A 16,452-nucleotide genomic window follows, 5' to 3' on the forward strand; every position below is an offset into this window, starting at 1 on the left:
CTTCTCCAACGCATGTGACGTCAGTGGGGCCTTCTTCATACTCAGCATTTCGTGCTGTTGGCTGAAGTTGGTAAATGATACATTTTTAGTTGTGAAAAGGGCAATACTGAGGTATAATACATCTGTGCCGCACTGAGGCAGAGTGTATCTGTGCCGCACTGAGGTAGAGTGTATCTGTGCAACACTGAGGCGGAGTGTATCTGTGCAACACTGAGGCGGAGTGTATCTGTGCGACACTGAGGCAGAGTGTATCTGTGCGACACTGCGGCAGAGTGTATCTGTGCGACACTGCGGCAGAGTGTATCTGTGCGACACTGAGGCAGAGTGTATCTGTGCCACACTGAGGCGGAGTGTATCTGTGCCACACTGAGGCGGAGTGTATCTGTGCCACACTGAGGCGGAGTGTATCTGTGCCGCACTGAGGCGGAGTGTATCTGTGCCGCACTGAGGCGGAGTGTATCTGTGCCGCACTGAGGCGGAGTGTATCTGTGCCGCACTGAGGCGGAGTGTATCTGTGCCGCACTGAGGCGGAGTGTATCTGTGCCGCACTGAGGCGGAGTGTATCTGTGCCGCACTGAGGCGGAGTGTATCTGTGCCGCACTGAGGCGGAGTGTATCTGTGCCGCACTGAGGCAGAGTGTATCAGTGCGGCACTGAGGCGAAGGGTATCTGTGCAACACTGAGGCAGAGTGTGTGTGCGCGAAACTGAGTGTATCAGTTTGGCAATGAGGTGGTGTGTGCGTGCGTGCGTGCACGTGTGTATGTGTGTATGTGTGTGTGTGTGTGTGTGTGTGTGTGTGTGTGTGATGGTCTGACCAGCTGATAACAAAACCCAACGAGGGGGGCGGAGGAATGTGATTTGTCAGCAAAGCAGATGCTCATAATGTGCCCTACTGCAGCCCGTTCTGTTCCCTTTATTATTTGGGCCTGTGGCAGTTGAGCTTGACACTCCTCAGAAAGTGTGTATGTGTTTATTCACAGGAAAATCAAACATACGATATGAGCCTCATTTCAGTGATACAATTCCTAGATTGCACACGGCCATTGAAAGCAGTGGTGGAGTTTATCTGCTCATGATAACCATTTCAGATTAATGTAGTCTTGTTGTATATGTTAGATATTAATGTTTTTGATTTAGGGCAGTGTACAGTTCTGATATTGGAGAGGAGCTAGAACTGCACATTAGATGCTGTGTCACTTTACAAAATAGGTGTTGGTACAAGAAGTAAGTGTTACTACACGATTATGTATCAGTTTCCAGTGCTGTTTCTAAATACTCTGAACAAAACAAACTGAAATACTTGTTGACAGCTATGTTGAATTGGATAACTTTTGAAAGAAGAAATGAAACTGTGTGATTTTACCACAAGCACTTAAATAAAAACTGGTGGCATGTATCTCAACTGAAAAAACTCATTTGCGGAAAAGTTCCTCATTCACTGGCCAGATGTGCTAAAACCTCTGTCATCCATATCATTTAAATGAGATGTCCAGCTAGAGGCAAAATAGATTTAAAGTCATTCATAGTTTTGTGAATAGTCTCTGAGTAGTATTTAGCTTAGTTCGTATGGCACTCATTCTGCCCAGCCATTATTGGAAAAAAAAAAAAAAAAACTCAATGGGAAAAATCTGAACCATGTCGTTCAGGGTAGCTGCTGTATTAGGCTAATATATGTGCATCTTTAAGTTTAACAGAAATTTGTTTGGTCAATATCGTCTCCTTTTAGGAGGGTGCTATGCCACTTATTAATGTAATAACACATCGATGATAATAAAAAAGATAATTTTAGATAATATTTTAATAGCAAACAAACTATAGACAGGATTACAGAAGTTCACCCCTTATTAGACCCTCAAAGGGAAACAGACTGTTTACTGTGCTGAGTCAGCAGGGTTTGATAGAGAAACAGCACTCAGTTGCAAAGTATCCTACTAGATCAGCATTATGTAAACTTTAGATTGTTCATAATACAGTGTAATCATGTTTGGTATTGTTGGAAGGCCGATGTCATTGGGAACAAGTTGGTGTTACAGCTACAAAGGTTAACCTGTAGTGGTAGGCTTACAGAGAGAGCGCAGGATCACTGATGTATTGTTTTGTTTTGATTGTGTCTTTGTTGACTTTGGGGTTTTCCTTTGATCCTTGTGTATATAAGGAAAAATGTACAATGGTTCAGGGAGGCTCGTCAATACGATCTCCTACACTCTATTCGCGTATGGCCATCTCACTACACACACATACACTTTTGCACCATTGTATAGTGGCACTATTGAACATGCTGTACAATAAACTGCATTCACTTTAACCTGGCTCACCTTGCAGTTTAGGGTCCATAATCATAGAACTCGGGATATTTGCACCCCATAGTCACTCGCCTATACACTTGTGCCGTAGCAAGATGCACAATTGTATCTATGCAGGCTACAGTTGCCAGAGGCACGTTTGTGTCTACCAAGATGGATAGTGATCTTCATTGAGCCACACTACTGGTGGGTCATTTGCAGTCCCCTGTATAAAACTTAGCACAGCGAAAAGTTGAAAACATTATTTTGGAGTCAGATAACCGAGATATCATTAAATCAGTCCTGTTTTTGTAACACCAGGTAAGACTATAGGCGTTCCTTCACCACTCAGATACTTGTGCTGTTTGGTGTATCTGGGGGGTTTCTTAAATAATGATTAATGATTTATTCAAAAATATACTGCACAAACATATTCTTTCCATAATGTGGCACTTATGTACTTATTACATTGGTTACTACAGGCACAGGCAAATAATCACGAAGTTTTATGTCCTTGGCCTGAGAAAAATATTGTGTGACGCATTGAATTTTTGAATAGGGGCATTTTGTACGGCCTTTAAGGTTTACATGTTTATATGATTTGTAAGATAGCTGCTGGGTTTTTGAAAAGGAGTAGGCCTAAGTGTTCTTTTTATCAGTTTGGCCTAGCAGTGGCGTCATGTGGAGGCACTGACGGTGGTGCTTGGTTGTGATGAGCGGTTTTTTTACCTCTCTGCTCTTCTAGGATCCATCTCTCTTTGTTTTGCAGAGCCAAGCTGCAGTCTAGTCTATGATAAGCCATAGATTCGGTGCAAAGTGCCATTTCTGGAAGTCTTGTTTTTGTATTGACACTGTTTTAAAATCCATGGGAGACTCACGATTTTGCCATTCTGACACGGGGAGAGAATTTGAATATATCAAGGACACAGACCAGGTTGATATCACTTACAAGGCTGTTTGGTAAAGATGGTCTTTGCTATGTGCACAAAGCAGTTGATGGGTAAAGTCAAGTCTGCCGTCCTCAGTTGTGACTGAGCATTTGTTTTGCGACTATATGTACAGCCACAGGAAAGTGAAAGCACTAAATAACTGTGCCAGGGGACCCAAAGGAATGTTTGAAAAACAGGAGCTGAGCTTTAGGGAAGGGGGAGTGGATTTACAGATCAGGGAAAGTCTGACATGTAGTGTAGTGTGGTAGGGTGGGGTGGTGTAGTGCAGTGTTACATGATGTCACTTTAAAGGTAATTGTATGTTTGTCCATTTTACCAAGCACTGGCAGGATGCAGACATTTTCCATCCATCTGTAGTCATTTGGGCAGGACCTTTTTATGTGGTAGGTTTAGGATGGGGCATGGGGGTTGGGTGAGAAAAAAAGCATGGGGGGAATGTCTGGAAGGGGGGGCTTATCCTAGTTTGCATGTATTGTTTATAACCAGCTTAATGAAGAATTACCCCACTGTGTTGCGTCTGGCTGGGGTGCAGATGGTGTATGTCCTCCTGTGGCCCCTGCATTCATTTAGCGTGCTGCTTCCTCAGCTCCTGTGTGCAGGGAAGTGCGAGTAAATGACTGGAGCTGAGTGGTTTTTTTATGTGTACCATGAACAAGAACCACATTCTCACTGAGGATCTGACCCTTGTGTTCCCTGCCAAAAGGCTTGGCATTCCATATCTTTAGTTATGGATTACATAACCCACATGTCCATTCACACTGTGTACTTTGTTTTCACAGACCCTGGCCAGACCTGAAAAAATGTGTCATTTACAAAAGTGATAAAGACAACTGAGAATAAACAAATAAATAAAAATAAATAAATGCAACTTGGAATTTTTTCAAAGTTCCAAGAATAAATAAAGATTTTTATTTGATGGAAACAACCCAGATTTGTTTTCATCTTGTTTTGTTTCTTGAAGGGTGCTTAAATCTAAAGTGTTCTTGTTTGGATCCTGACCACCTGGTCCCTCTCCAGGCAGTGAATAATCCTCCCATTGAATTTTGATTGTGTTAAACTGAATTGACTTCAAGGAGGGTGTACTGTAAATTAATATTGTGCTTCAATTGGATCTTAATGTTCAGAGATCAGCTAAAGGTTAAATTAAAAGAAAGACAATGGCTTAAAGGATTTAGATTTCGGTTGCAGTAGTATTCCCTCCTCCCATGTTTTTAAAGGGACTTACAGCTCAGAATCTTCATTTTGAGGGCAGACTTCCAGCTGCCTTGATTTATTTCCCATCAAAGCGTCCGCATTCTGTTTTGAAATGGATACAGAATAGGCTACCAGAAATCACAGCATGTTCCTAAATCCCCAGATCCTTCATGAAAATGACTCTTATGGAGATATGATTAGAAATTTTCTGGAATCCTTCAAGCAGAGGAAACGGTTGGAGCAAAGGTGGAAAGTTTTGACAGCTGGGTATGGGGATGGGGGTGGGGGGTGAGGGTGGTTTGCATCTTGGAGTTCTCTTCCCTCTTCGCAGAAGGAACATGCTGCCCTGTGCTCATAAAGGCTATGCTATTTGAAAAGTGGATTCGTGCCAAAAAGGATTGCTTTTGTCTGACCTTTGGGTATTTTTTTTTATACCTTGGAATGTTGATTCAATATGGGGTCTTGTATAGACTGTATTTTCTTGGAAACAATCTTATTTTTGGTTGTAGTGCATTCCCACAACCACAGTGGATTTGGGAAAAACATGGTCCGGTCTCCAGTGGGTTTCTGAAAACCCTGATGTGATTTATCAGCCCCAGCTGAGACATTAACATCAGATTCCACAGGGATGAAAATATCAGATGCATTTATGAACAATAGGATGAGACATATTCACAGAATATACTGCTGTGATTCTGACTTAAGTCTCATCTTTATGGGTTCCAGGGACTGGATTCCAGAGGGTGGGAATGTTTTACACTACAGCCTCAGAGTAATGTCCAGGAGGGGCCAAGCCTCTGTGGTATTGTAGTATGTTCCCAAACAAAGACCGTTAGCGCTATGGAGTTGGAGTGATAAATGTGTGTGTGTGTACATTTGGGTGTTGGAGCTTGGTGGTAGACATTTGTGGTGAATGGGTTTGTGTAGAGTTTGGTGTTGCAGTTTGGTGGTGAATAAGTGTTTATAGTGATGGGTGTTTGATTTTGGTCATGGTAGTAATTCAGGAAGTGGTAGTATTAGTGAGCAAGCTTTTTAAATATAGAATTGACTTCATGAAAGGTTAGGCCACCTAAAAAGCCCTCTTCTGTGTAAACACCGTTCGTGTTTTCATGGTTTTTACAGTAAGAGTTTGGGGGTATGTGCCATGTTGGCAGTGATAACATGAACACGCCCTAGTTGTGCCCTCTTGTCAGATCAGCTGCCTGGAAGTTCTGTGCTCATGCTTGTGGGATAAAGAGCTGGTACCGACTGGGTTTGGTTCAGTGTTTCGCTTGTTTCAGCCGTGCTGCACGTATGGAACAGGCCAAGTAGGGTAGTCGAGTTTTGACGCGTGATGTCTGCTGGATTCCAGCAAACAGAGGAAGCTTTGTGTGTCCATTGGGAGTGTGTTGGTGAGGCCTGCTCCTCTGGAGAATATCCCATGTATGCCTCTTATTATTATGTTATTTTCTCTGAACGTTGCTGCCCAGAACAGAACGCCATGTATCAAAGGAGGGTCTTTATCCTGTTTTTTTGTCCTCTGGTTCTCTCAGCAACACTGCCTGCTGCGCTAACCGCTGGTGGACGGTATTGAAATGTATCCTGAGGTTCTTGCCTCTGAATGACCATTCTTCACTTTTCTATATTTTTAGTTATTAAAGGTTCCCTGCATGTTACTAGTTTGCTTTATAGTCACAATCTTGTTTCTCCCTTTGTTTATAAGGTGGCTGGTTTTTTATCCTCTTCCTGGCTAATAGAAATCAACAAAATGAAAATGCAATAAATGGCATCTGTTCAATAGCAGTGATAAAGAAGTGGGTGTTTTATGAGTCACACTTAAAGCAGAAAGTGGCGTCGCACAAAACAGCCAAAAAGCTGCAGCTCTTACTGAACTGGCAGGGCAGCTTAATGAGCAGATTTGTGTTTGTTCTGTTCAGAGCCCTTGAGTGCTGTTCAGTGTGATGAGACCTTGCGCTTCAGGGGAATTTTTATTAAATGGATATTCTTGAGGAAATTGACATTATACCAGCAGATAGGGAAGAAAGATTGTCTGTGTTCTTTGAGCCCACTATGAGTGCAATTATTATTATTATTAATAATAATAATAATAATAATAATAATAATAATAATATTATTATTAATATAATAAAATAATAATAATAATGCCGTTGGCACCGCTGCTCCCATTGCCCCTCACTGCTGAGAAAGAGAACTGTTCTCAGCTTTTCCTCTGTAAAAGGAGGAGTCTTTGGCAGTGGGCTGTGGGGCTGCGTTCAGTGGGAAAGCTCTGCCGTCTGATTGCAGTGCTCATGAGACAAAATTCGTAGCAGGCCTGCCAAGCCAAACAAACAAATTAGATTATATTTCCCCCCCTTTAATGATATGGCTTTATAGCCGCCTGTATTCTCTCACACACACTGTCTCCTTGGCCATTCTTTCTCTACTTCCTGCCCTGCAGTGTGTATATAATGGTGATAACTGGTTGCAGAACAGAAGCAGGAGACAGCAGTGAAGTGGCAAACAGTGCTGGTTCTCAGGGCATTATGGGTAATGATAGCAGCACATATGCAGCTGCTTTCTCAGGGATTATGGGCCTCCTTTCCTGGACTCTGCCCTTTATATAGTAACTGCAGGAGATTGCACTGGTGTAGGTAAGCCCGTGAGACTCTCTGCTCAGCCAGGGGACGGATGTGTGTTAAAATCCTGGCAGAAACACTAGTTTCTCCTGTAATGATCTCAGCCATATGAACAGAATTCAGCTGTGTGTATTGCCTGGTTGTTGTGTGGTTCTCAGAGAGCTGTGTGTATTACCTGGTTGTTGTGTGGTTCTCAGAGAGCTGTGTGTATTACCTGGTTGTTCTGTGGTTCTCAGGGAGCTTTGCATCTGACCTGGTTGTTGTATGGTTCACAGGGAGCTGTGTGAAGTGTAACAAGGCAGTGTATGGAGCCAGTCAAGCCTGCCAGGCTATGGGGAGCCTCTACCACGACGCCTGCTTCACCTGCAGCGCCTGCAGTGAGTACCATCAGACCACGCACAGCTACGTACCTGCACACCTCACGCACACACACACACACACACAAACACTCACTCTCTCTCTGTTTCGCACCCAAAACAAAAAGTGAAATTATTTACTGTGTCTAATTCAGATGCATTCAAAAAGGGGGAAAAAGAGAAATGAAAATGGAAAAACCAACAAAAAATGCCATGCCTTCATAATTATAGCTCTTAGCCTCTCTGCGGCAGCACCTGCACACAATCAGCAGTTGGAATACAGAACCCCATTCCTTATGGTAGAAGCCCTTTTATTATCTGGGATTATTACATTTTTCTCCACCAAGGTAAAAACACATTCAGTGTAAAAACACACAATGTATAATTATTTCAGATCCTGACATTCCTGTAGTAAGCACTTAAGAAATAAAATAAAATAAAATGCATAAACTAGGACACTTATCAACAAACATGCCTGACGCTAGACGTGCAATAGCTTTAACAAGTCAGTGTGCTCTTTTACTCCGTTTGTCAATTTTTCTGTTGTTCTTTGTGGAGCCATTCTCATTGGGCATCTAGCATGTACTTTTATTTTCTCCTCCTCTCACATGCCCATAAGGGGACTAGGCACTGTTTCTATGAGCTCATCAAAAGTCACAAAGCCACATCAGAGTAAGTGTGAAATTGTGTTGGAGTACAGTATAAAAGAAACAGTCTGTTACTCTGTCATTACTGTAACTAGAATAACTTACTGACTTTATTGGCTGGTATGTTTTCAATTTTAATTCCACCTCAAATGCTGAGTGTAAATGATGCAATTGGGGGGGGGGGGGTCCAGTCATGGGCATCTGACTGCTGAGAATGAAACGGTGGATTAACGGAATGCATGTGATTTTAAGAGAAAGAGAGAGAAACAGGAAGGGTGGAGATCAAAGGTTACTTGGCTGTCTGTGGTGTTGGGGATTCCTTCCCTCTGGTCTGTTTCCTGTTTCAGATTTGTTTCACTGCTGTGCAGCTCTGGTGGTTAGCAATGGATGATTCATTTGGGCAGTGCAATGCCCAAACTGAGTAGGGTTTGGGGCACCCCTCCCTTCAACCTCAGTATCGCAACCGCTGTTCCATGGCTTGCTCAGTCAAATAGGAAAGCCACAAATCCCTGTGGATGGCTGTTGCCCTGGTATGTCTGTAAAAGCCAATTAAAGTCTGTCGGCCAATTATTTCCTGAAAAAACTAGTTTGCACAACGGCATCTGGTTCTCCCCATTAGACTGCAATGCTATATGTGGCCTTTGACCTCCATGTCATCAGCATGGCATCTGATTAAACAGCTGATTTGTTCTCATACTCAGCACTGTGTACTGCACTGCCATGAGTGTTTAATGGATGGGCCTGGGTCTACAGAGGTAGCTGTCTCTGAAATTGATAGTGCTTTTGTTTGTTTGCTGTCCTCCATTGACAAAATGAGCAACTTTGGTTGCCTGCTCAGAAGCCATAAATGGTTGGAACCAGTCTGGAGGTGAAATGACTTATGCATCTTCCTGGATAAGCAATTAGAGAAACACTGCACAGGTCTCGGTAATCTTTATATCTTGTATGGATGTGTCAGTCCAGTATGCACCCACTATTAACTGTACCCACATTTAACTTCTAGACAATGCATAGATGAGTCGTATCTGCTTTGAATTGATACTCTGAATAAGCAGGCTCTGTGTTTGTCCACCTGTCTGACCTATAACCCCAGGGTGGGGTGAGAGGGAGGGTCAGGGATGGAAAGGGAAATGGAGAATGTCAAAAGGAAAGGTGGAGAGTGTAGGAAAACTGGGAGAGGGGCAGAGAAAGTGAAGGGGATGGTGACAGGGAGGGAGGGCTTGTTGACTCCGGGCAGGGACATTGCCGTGACAAGTAGGACAGGATGAACAGTCACACGAGGCCTGGCCCCACACACAGAGAGGCCTTGCACACCCATCCATGAAACTGCTCCTCTGCCACCAGACATCCTTACAAATACTGTTTGTGCAATGCACACATCTTCCAGAGGTCAATGTGTATGTTGATGGAACGTTCCTTTTTTGGCGAGAAGTATGAAACTGCAAACAGTGTTGAAGCTGGGTAGTATAAACCAGGATGTCAAAGAACCATATTAATGTGAGTGTACATACAGACTGTCTTTGTGTCTGTCTCCTTCCTTTGGAAAACATAACGAAGAACAGTGCAGCTACTGTTTAACTGAGAGTGGAATTTAGCCTTGTGTGATGGAGAGGCCGGTCAGAAAGGTAAAAACTTTAAATAGCCAGAGGGGCGATGCAGAATTCCATATAAGGCCATGGGTCCCAAAAGGAAAAAAATTGAGTGAGATTGAAGTGGGCATGTCACAGATGGAGTTATGAGATTATAAAGGGTCCAATAGTTGGGGGTGTAGGATTACACTGGGCATTGGGGGGTGAGGGATTAAAGTGCTGCAGGGGTTTGAGTAGGCTAAGTGTTACAATTAGAATTTCAAAAATTCCAACCTTATGTAATAAGCTCATGTCATAGGAGGATGCAATTCAATTTGGACTGATTTGATCACCTTAATGGAGGTGCTGTTACCTAGCCACAGTTCAGGCGGAGTGACTTGTTTTTTACCCAGAGGCAGTGCTCGTAGTTGAGTGTCACACATTTTGATGGACATGAAATTATTAGCCCCTTAATTTGGCCAGTCAGCTGGCTTCTGCTCGAGCAAGGGCAGGTTCTGATTAGCCTGCTAATGGATTAAACAGAGTATTCTGTGAAGATGTGCCCTCTATAAATGGCTGTATGGTGGGCTGTAATTTCAGAATCTGCGATATTTAATAATAGACCATTTTAGTGACCTGACTTAAAATAACCCCTCTCAAAATAAATCTAAATGTGAATCATTTGATCAGGGGTAGAGCTATGTCAGTCTTTGGTGCTACTAAACATCCCAGAGAGGAATATTCTTCAGTACTGGTGGCATTAACTCTTCTGGAGTGAATTGCATGTTTTCCTGCAGTGTTTCACTGCTGTTAAATGTAATTTTCAAAATAGAAAGGTTAACAGCTATAGTCTTTTCAGGTACAGCCTATGTTATTAGGTTTACTTTTTTGCTACTCTTTTCCCTGCTGCACAGAAGTGGCAGCCGTTACTTTGGATGTAGCTGAAATGCTATGGAAGATTTTTGTAATTGGACAACATTTATTGGCTGTCATTTTCAAATAAGGCTGTTTTTTCCTCAAAATAAAAGGCAGTAGTTTTTACACTGTTACACAGTATTTTTATTTCAAAGCCTTTTAGCAGTTTTTTTGGATTTCATTAAAAAGAGAGATTTGTATTATTCTTTAATCAGAATCAAACAGCCTTGAAATATTCAAAGAATGTTTAGCGAAATAGAAGGGCGTGGTGAGAGAAATGTACAGTGTGAGAAGGACAGGCTTTGGGCTCTATTCTGTTCTTTCTGTACACCTGCCATTCATATTTCAACCAGAAGTGTATGTTCGCAATATTATACTGAGAAAGCAGTGGTAGAGTGGTTATGGATTATTAATTATAAATGATCAAAAAATGAATTATAAATGATCAAAAGATTGAGAATCACACTATTTTCGGGCCCAGTCATTTAATCCTAAAAAATTGGTACTATCACAACCCGGTGGAAGGCATGATTAAATCTAATGTGATTCATGGTTTTGCTTTTCAGATACTGGGTGTAGGCACTCTGTTCTTTCATTGTTTTCTCCTGGCAGAATTAAGATACTTTATTTCTGGAGGAATCCTTGTATGCTTTAAAAGAGAAACATAAAAATATGAGGGAGGATAATTTAATATCAGAAGGCACAGTGTAGCTGGGTTGCAACAAATATCTACAAGGTAATTCTGAAAAGTTGTAGGCTGAAGCTGTTTAAAGTAATTTTCTTCACAGTCAAACCCAACAACGCTACCTGATGAACAGAGTTAAGGGAGGGCCATTTTTTTCCATTTTGAAAAGGAAAAAAAAAACACATTACTTCAGTAATTAGTCAGAGAATTAATTAAGTTTTGTGAAGGGCATCACACTCCACTGACATTTGCTCCATGTGATGGATATCCTTGGTGAGTCATTATCCATGGAACAGAAGAAAGCATGTGCATGTTCTCACGGAACCGCAGGTTGATGTTGTAGCTGTTATTTTCATTTTTTACTTGCACACCTGGGGGGCCTCATTTATAAATGGATGTAAGAAAAAATATATATGAAAGATATTTAAGCATCCACACTGAGGAGATATTTACATGGAAGTAATACCTGTATGTTTTTTGTGGATGTATGTCTTTCATCTGTGCATCTATGTGAAAGTGCTGCTTTAAAATGCAAGATAAATTTCTGTGTAGTCAGACAATAAAGTATTATCATATCATAAAGTCTCATCCCAGGCTGATAGGTGCCGTGACTCAGTTAATCACAACAATTATTATTAATTCCTGCCCATGGTAGTCTAATCTTATGAAATTTACTGCAGTCACTTGTGCTTGGCTGCGCACGCAATGCTTCTGCCATCCACTTTAATATCTGACGTCCAAACAATTATTTTACATTTCTGAAATGGTTTGGCTACTGTGACATGCTGCTGCTCCACAAATTTTCTTTTATTGGTTATGCCAGTTTCCACCAAACAATAACAATAACAATAACAGATGCTCCGTAACAAGCATATGATTTTACAAAGCAAAAAGTTTCTCTTTTTTGCTTTGTGGTCTGACTTCTCCATTCTCCCTGACAATTTATTGGAATGACAAGCTGATTTATATGCATATCATATTCACAGTGAGTGTTCCATTAACCATTTATGGTTGATTTTGGGAGTTTATGGGGCAGGATGCTAGGTTCATGCTCATATGCTAAATTTAAAGTTGATTGTGACTCCTAAAGAGAAAATCCATTTCAGCATACCCACGGTCTTATAAATCAGGATATTTTTGACCAAATGCATTCCCTCTATGGGATTCGACTGCTGTTTTCTCCTCACTTCAACCTGACTAACATTTTTTTGGATTGGCCTTTTGAGTACCGGCCTATTATAATCTTTGTCATGTGATCTATAGATGAATCGCACATTGTGCGCAATGGATTAAATGCGTCATTTCCAATTTACCATTAGGATATTGTTTCATTGTCATTGGTCTTGACGTTACTTCTGAATCCACGCTTATCTGTAACGCCACCTTTATATTGTTTTTCACTCATGAAAACCTTAATGAGTGATTAGTCCATAATTGCATAATTAGTTGTGCATCTGTACTGATGGCCAAACATTGCTGAACTTGGAGTGCCTACAGGTACACTTGGAGCACAATGGGTGAAATTCAGGTTGACAGGCCAGATGGTGACATTCTTGATTTTTGTTCTGGGCTGTAATCCAAAAACATTTGTGTCTGTCAGCCTTTGTGGAGCTGCGTTGTGATGAAAAGGGGGCAGAATAAAATGGGCTTTACGTGCTATAAAGCCCACTCTAATCTTACACCTCAGCCTGCTGGTATGCCCACTCTAATCTCACTCTAAAGGCACCAGTGTACTCAAAATGAAAACTACCTTTAAAACGATGCAGTTTTGAACAGAAGACGCGGTGCTTTGAGTTTGTACGGTTTGTGCATGCTCTCAGCATGAATTGTTCACAAGCGAGTTTGTAAACAGCCCTCCAGTTTTCAGACCTCCCCCTGTCTGCAATTGGTCCATCCAAATGTCACATGGCTGGTTGTGTCATGGTTGACTGGCTGGGGGCAGAGTTCAACTTTATTTTCCTGTTCATTTTATCACTGTACTGTCCCGTGGTAGCAGGTCATGTCTAGGTGGGATGCGGGAGATTTCAGAAAGTAGTGTCCCATCCAATTTGCCATGAGAGAAATAAATCCTCCTTCTAGGAAAGTTTAACCTATTTTTTTGTCAAACCAAAGATAAATCTTTGGGAAAAGGAACACAGCTAAAAGCAGGATGTGACATGGCCAAAATAATTATATGAGAGGATGAACACTCACCAGTGGCAGTAGGTACCAGGAGAATTTAAGGCTTTTTCTCATAATCAGCTGCAAAAGATTGCGTCCAAAGTCTTTAAAGAAAGTGTTCACTGATTTTGTGAATAAAAGATTTGATATTTAAAGGGTTTCAACTGTAATGAATTACATTTTGGATTTTGATCCTCAGGGGGGCTTTGTGGATTCTGTTGGTTTACTGTCATAGATGGCTATTACTGTTGGGTAGGGGCCTAGTGAGGCGTTAATGCATATGTAACTTTTCATTTCTGGTCAGAAATTGTTGGAAGGTTTGTGCTTCAGCTTTTGTCTCTGGAGAGAGTGAAGCTAGTGTGCTGTTGAATCTTCAAAAGCCCTAGCTGCTGTGATTGTTCACTGTAACCTGGCAACAGGTTGCTTGGCACCAGGACTGTGTTAAGCACACGGGCAGATCTGCCATAATAGAGTCCTCTTAGCCATGGAGACCACAGACATTGACCTGTGAATGTCCACACTCCCAGCATGCACACATGTGCTTTGCGCTTTGGAATATCCCAACTACAAACAAAACATTTGAAGATGCACTGATCTTTTAGGTTGTGTCTATTATATTGTGACACTCTGTGGCCATTGTCACATGCTACAGGGATGTTTATTTTTGTTATCACAGTTGTGTGTGCACAGCTGGGTTCTTGTTGAAGTACTGTAGAACTCAAAGGTGACCCATCATTGCATCTCCGCCATGACTTGGATATGCATAGGATCAGCAAACCAGTAGAAAAGCAGCCACTGGTTGGGAGTTGCCTACAGTGTCCTTGCTCATTTAGTCCCCTGTTACCTGGTAAATACACTCATTAGGTCATCACTATGTGAGTGCTCAACTGTGCATTCTCCAGCAATCCTCTGCAGTATCAGTCACCAGAAGAGAGACATGCAGTCTTTCACACAAAGGCCAACACAACTTTGTGAAGCCCCACCGCTTAAGTCAAAAAAATCACTTGGCAAAAGTTTCTGTGATTATTTACTCCCTTATTTGGAAAATTAACTGGGAGGGTTAAAGGCTCTTATTTTGACGGGGAGACTGTCAACGATTTTTATCCAGGGTGGTGGCATTCCTGAAGCTCTCTGATAGGCAGTTTAAGGGTTAATTGCTCAGCCTCCCTCTCTTCTGAAAATGTGAGGAATGTCCTTTCTTCCTGTGGGGCACAGTCCACATGAATCTGTGTAGGGTGGAGGAGGGGGAATTGGCAAATGTCCACATCATACAAGGCCTGGATTCTTACAGGAGCCTCCATCTACATTACCATATGGAAGAGGAGGGACAAAACCTCTAGTGTCCAGGCAGCCTTCTCCTTTGCATCAGTCTGCGAGAGTATGACCTTCTCCTCTTCAGGGGAGTTAAACAGTGTACAACAGTGGCACCTTTACCTTATCTGTGAGAATAAAGCCTTTACCCTAGCCCACAAGGCTGGAAGACATTTAGTCAGCTTAATGTTTTTCATTACTGATTTCCATCAGACTTAATTACTTTCATGTGCAATTAGTTATTGCCATTGGTTGTCATCATACAGGATATGTTTCAGATTAAATCAGGGGGTGACACTGTTATTGGATTTAGTGTTTGGATATAACTTGGATGAAATGTACTCCACGTGTCTGGAATTGTAGAAATACTTCAATATACTCTGCCTTTTTAATTGTCCTCACATGATGAAGTCAGGATTTTTAAGGACAGTGGGTCTCATTCACAAAACGTGCTTACGATCACATTTAATTGTAAACTGTGTGTAATAGCGTTTCCACGAACATTTCAACATTCATCATTTTTTATCTGTATTTGTTCATGGCTGTTTCCTTATGCTAATCACATGAACAGGATTGTGCATAAAATTTACAAATAGTTAGTATTCATCATCTCATACAACTGGGATATGCACAGAAACAAAGGTCTGCAGATGTGTCATGAATCCCATATTGGTTTTTCTCAAGAACATTTTAAACTACAAAAGTAAGAATAATTTATGAGGTTTTGTGAATGGGGCCCAATGTTTTAAATTCATATGCCATTAAGTTTATTTCATTTATATTCATTGGCAAATTGACCAGGATACACTTCTCTTTTTGAATATTTTGCACAACCTTTATGCTTTTTCAGACTGACAAGGTATCCAAAAAATCTTGATTTGTAAATCCAAATGAATTCCTGAATGAATGCCCTATAAATTCCTGGAATATGGTGCTGTTAAAATGATCTAATGTTTTAGAATGGCATCTATTCCTCACTACCTTTCCCTTTGTCTTTTTCTCCCTCCCTCCCCCTCTCTGTCATTCAGGTCGAAAGCTGCGGGGGAAAGCATTTTACTATGTCTGTGGAAAAGTGTTTTGTGAAGAGGATTTCCTGGTGAGTGGAAGACATTTATTTGAAAGGAAACATGAAAATTCTTTTTTTTTTGGTCTTTTATTATTTTTAAAAAGGGATGCCTGTTGGATCTCAGCATAAGCCCTGTGCCAGTCATGCAATGCAGGTCACAAAGCAATGGTTTTTTTTCTGGGTTTATGTTCTCCAGAATATGATTTCAGCTGCTCATTGAAACAGACAAAATATCACTCCACAAGTACATTTATAATCATTACTTTGCTTTGTTGTTTTTAGTATACAAACACAATGTGGGGTTACAGGTCTTCATTTATTTTTTAGAACATGGAGGATTTTCATGCTCAGCAGTGTCGCTTAAGCTTAGAGGGCCCATGCAATGGTCCAACAGCCTTTCTTTGGCAGCCCCCAGCCCCTCTTCTTAATCTGTCCTTTCTTTGGCAGTACTCTGGGTTCCAGCAGTCGGCAGACAAGTGCAATGTATGTGGGCATCTAATAATGGACATGGTAAGGCTCCTTTATTTCTGTTCTAATGTCTTATTCCTCTCTGAACCATGTGTGTGTCAGAGAGAGAAAGAGAGAGTGAGAGAGCAAGAGTGTGTGTATGAGAGAGTGTGAGCGAGATTGAGAGAAAGAGACTCGTAAGCATAACCACACTTGTGGTTATCTGACCTGAATGTAACTGTAATACATATAACAC

General features: G+C 41.5%; 1 protein-coding gene across 3 annotated transcripts in view; it reads left to right on the plus strand.

The window, feature by feature from the left end:
- limd1a (LIM domains containing 1a) overlaps positions 1-16,452 on the plus strand; it is a 28,982-nt gene that overhangs the window by 3,617 nt on the left and 8,913 nt on the right. For all 3 annotated transcript variants that reach the window (XR_010331292.1, XM_064344002.1, XM_064343992.1), the window contains 3 exons: positions 7,317-7,418; positions 15,712-15,779; positions 16,197-16,259. Coding sequence is in view for 2 of the 3 variants with exons in the window: in XM_064344002.1 (XP_064200072.1) it covers positions 7,317-7,418; positions 15,712-15,779; positions 16,197-16,259 (233 nt within the window). In the remaining variant the exon portion in view is untranslated. The remainder of the gene's footprint in view (positions 1-7,316; positions 7,419-15,711; positions 15,780-16,196; positions 16,260-16,452) is intronic.

The sequence above is a fragment of the Anguilla rostrata genome, chromosome 1, assembly GCF_018555375.3.
Source record: "Anguilla rostrata isolate EN2019 chromosome 1, ASM1855537v3, whole genome shotgun sequence".
Classification (NCBI taxonomy): Eukaryota; Metazoa; Chordata; class Actinopteri; order Anguilliformes; family Anguillidae; genus Anguilla; species Anguilla rostrata.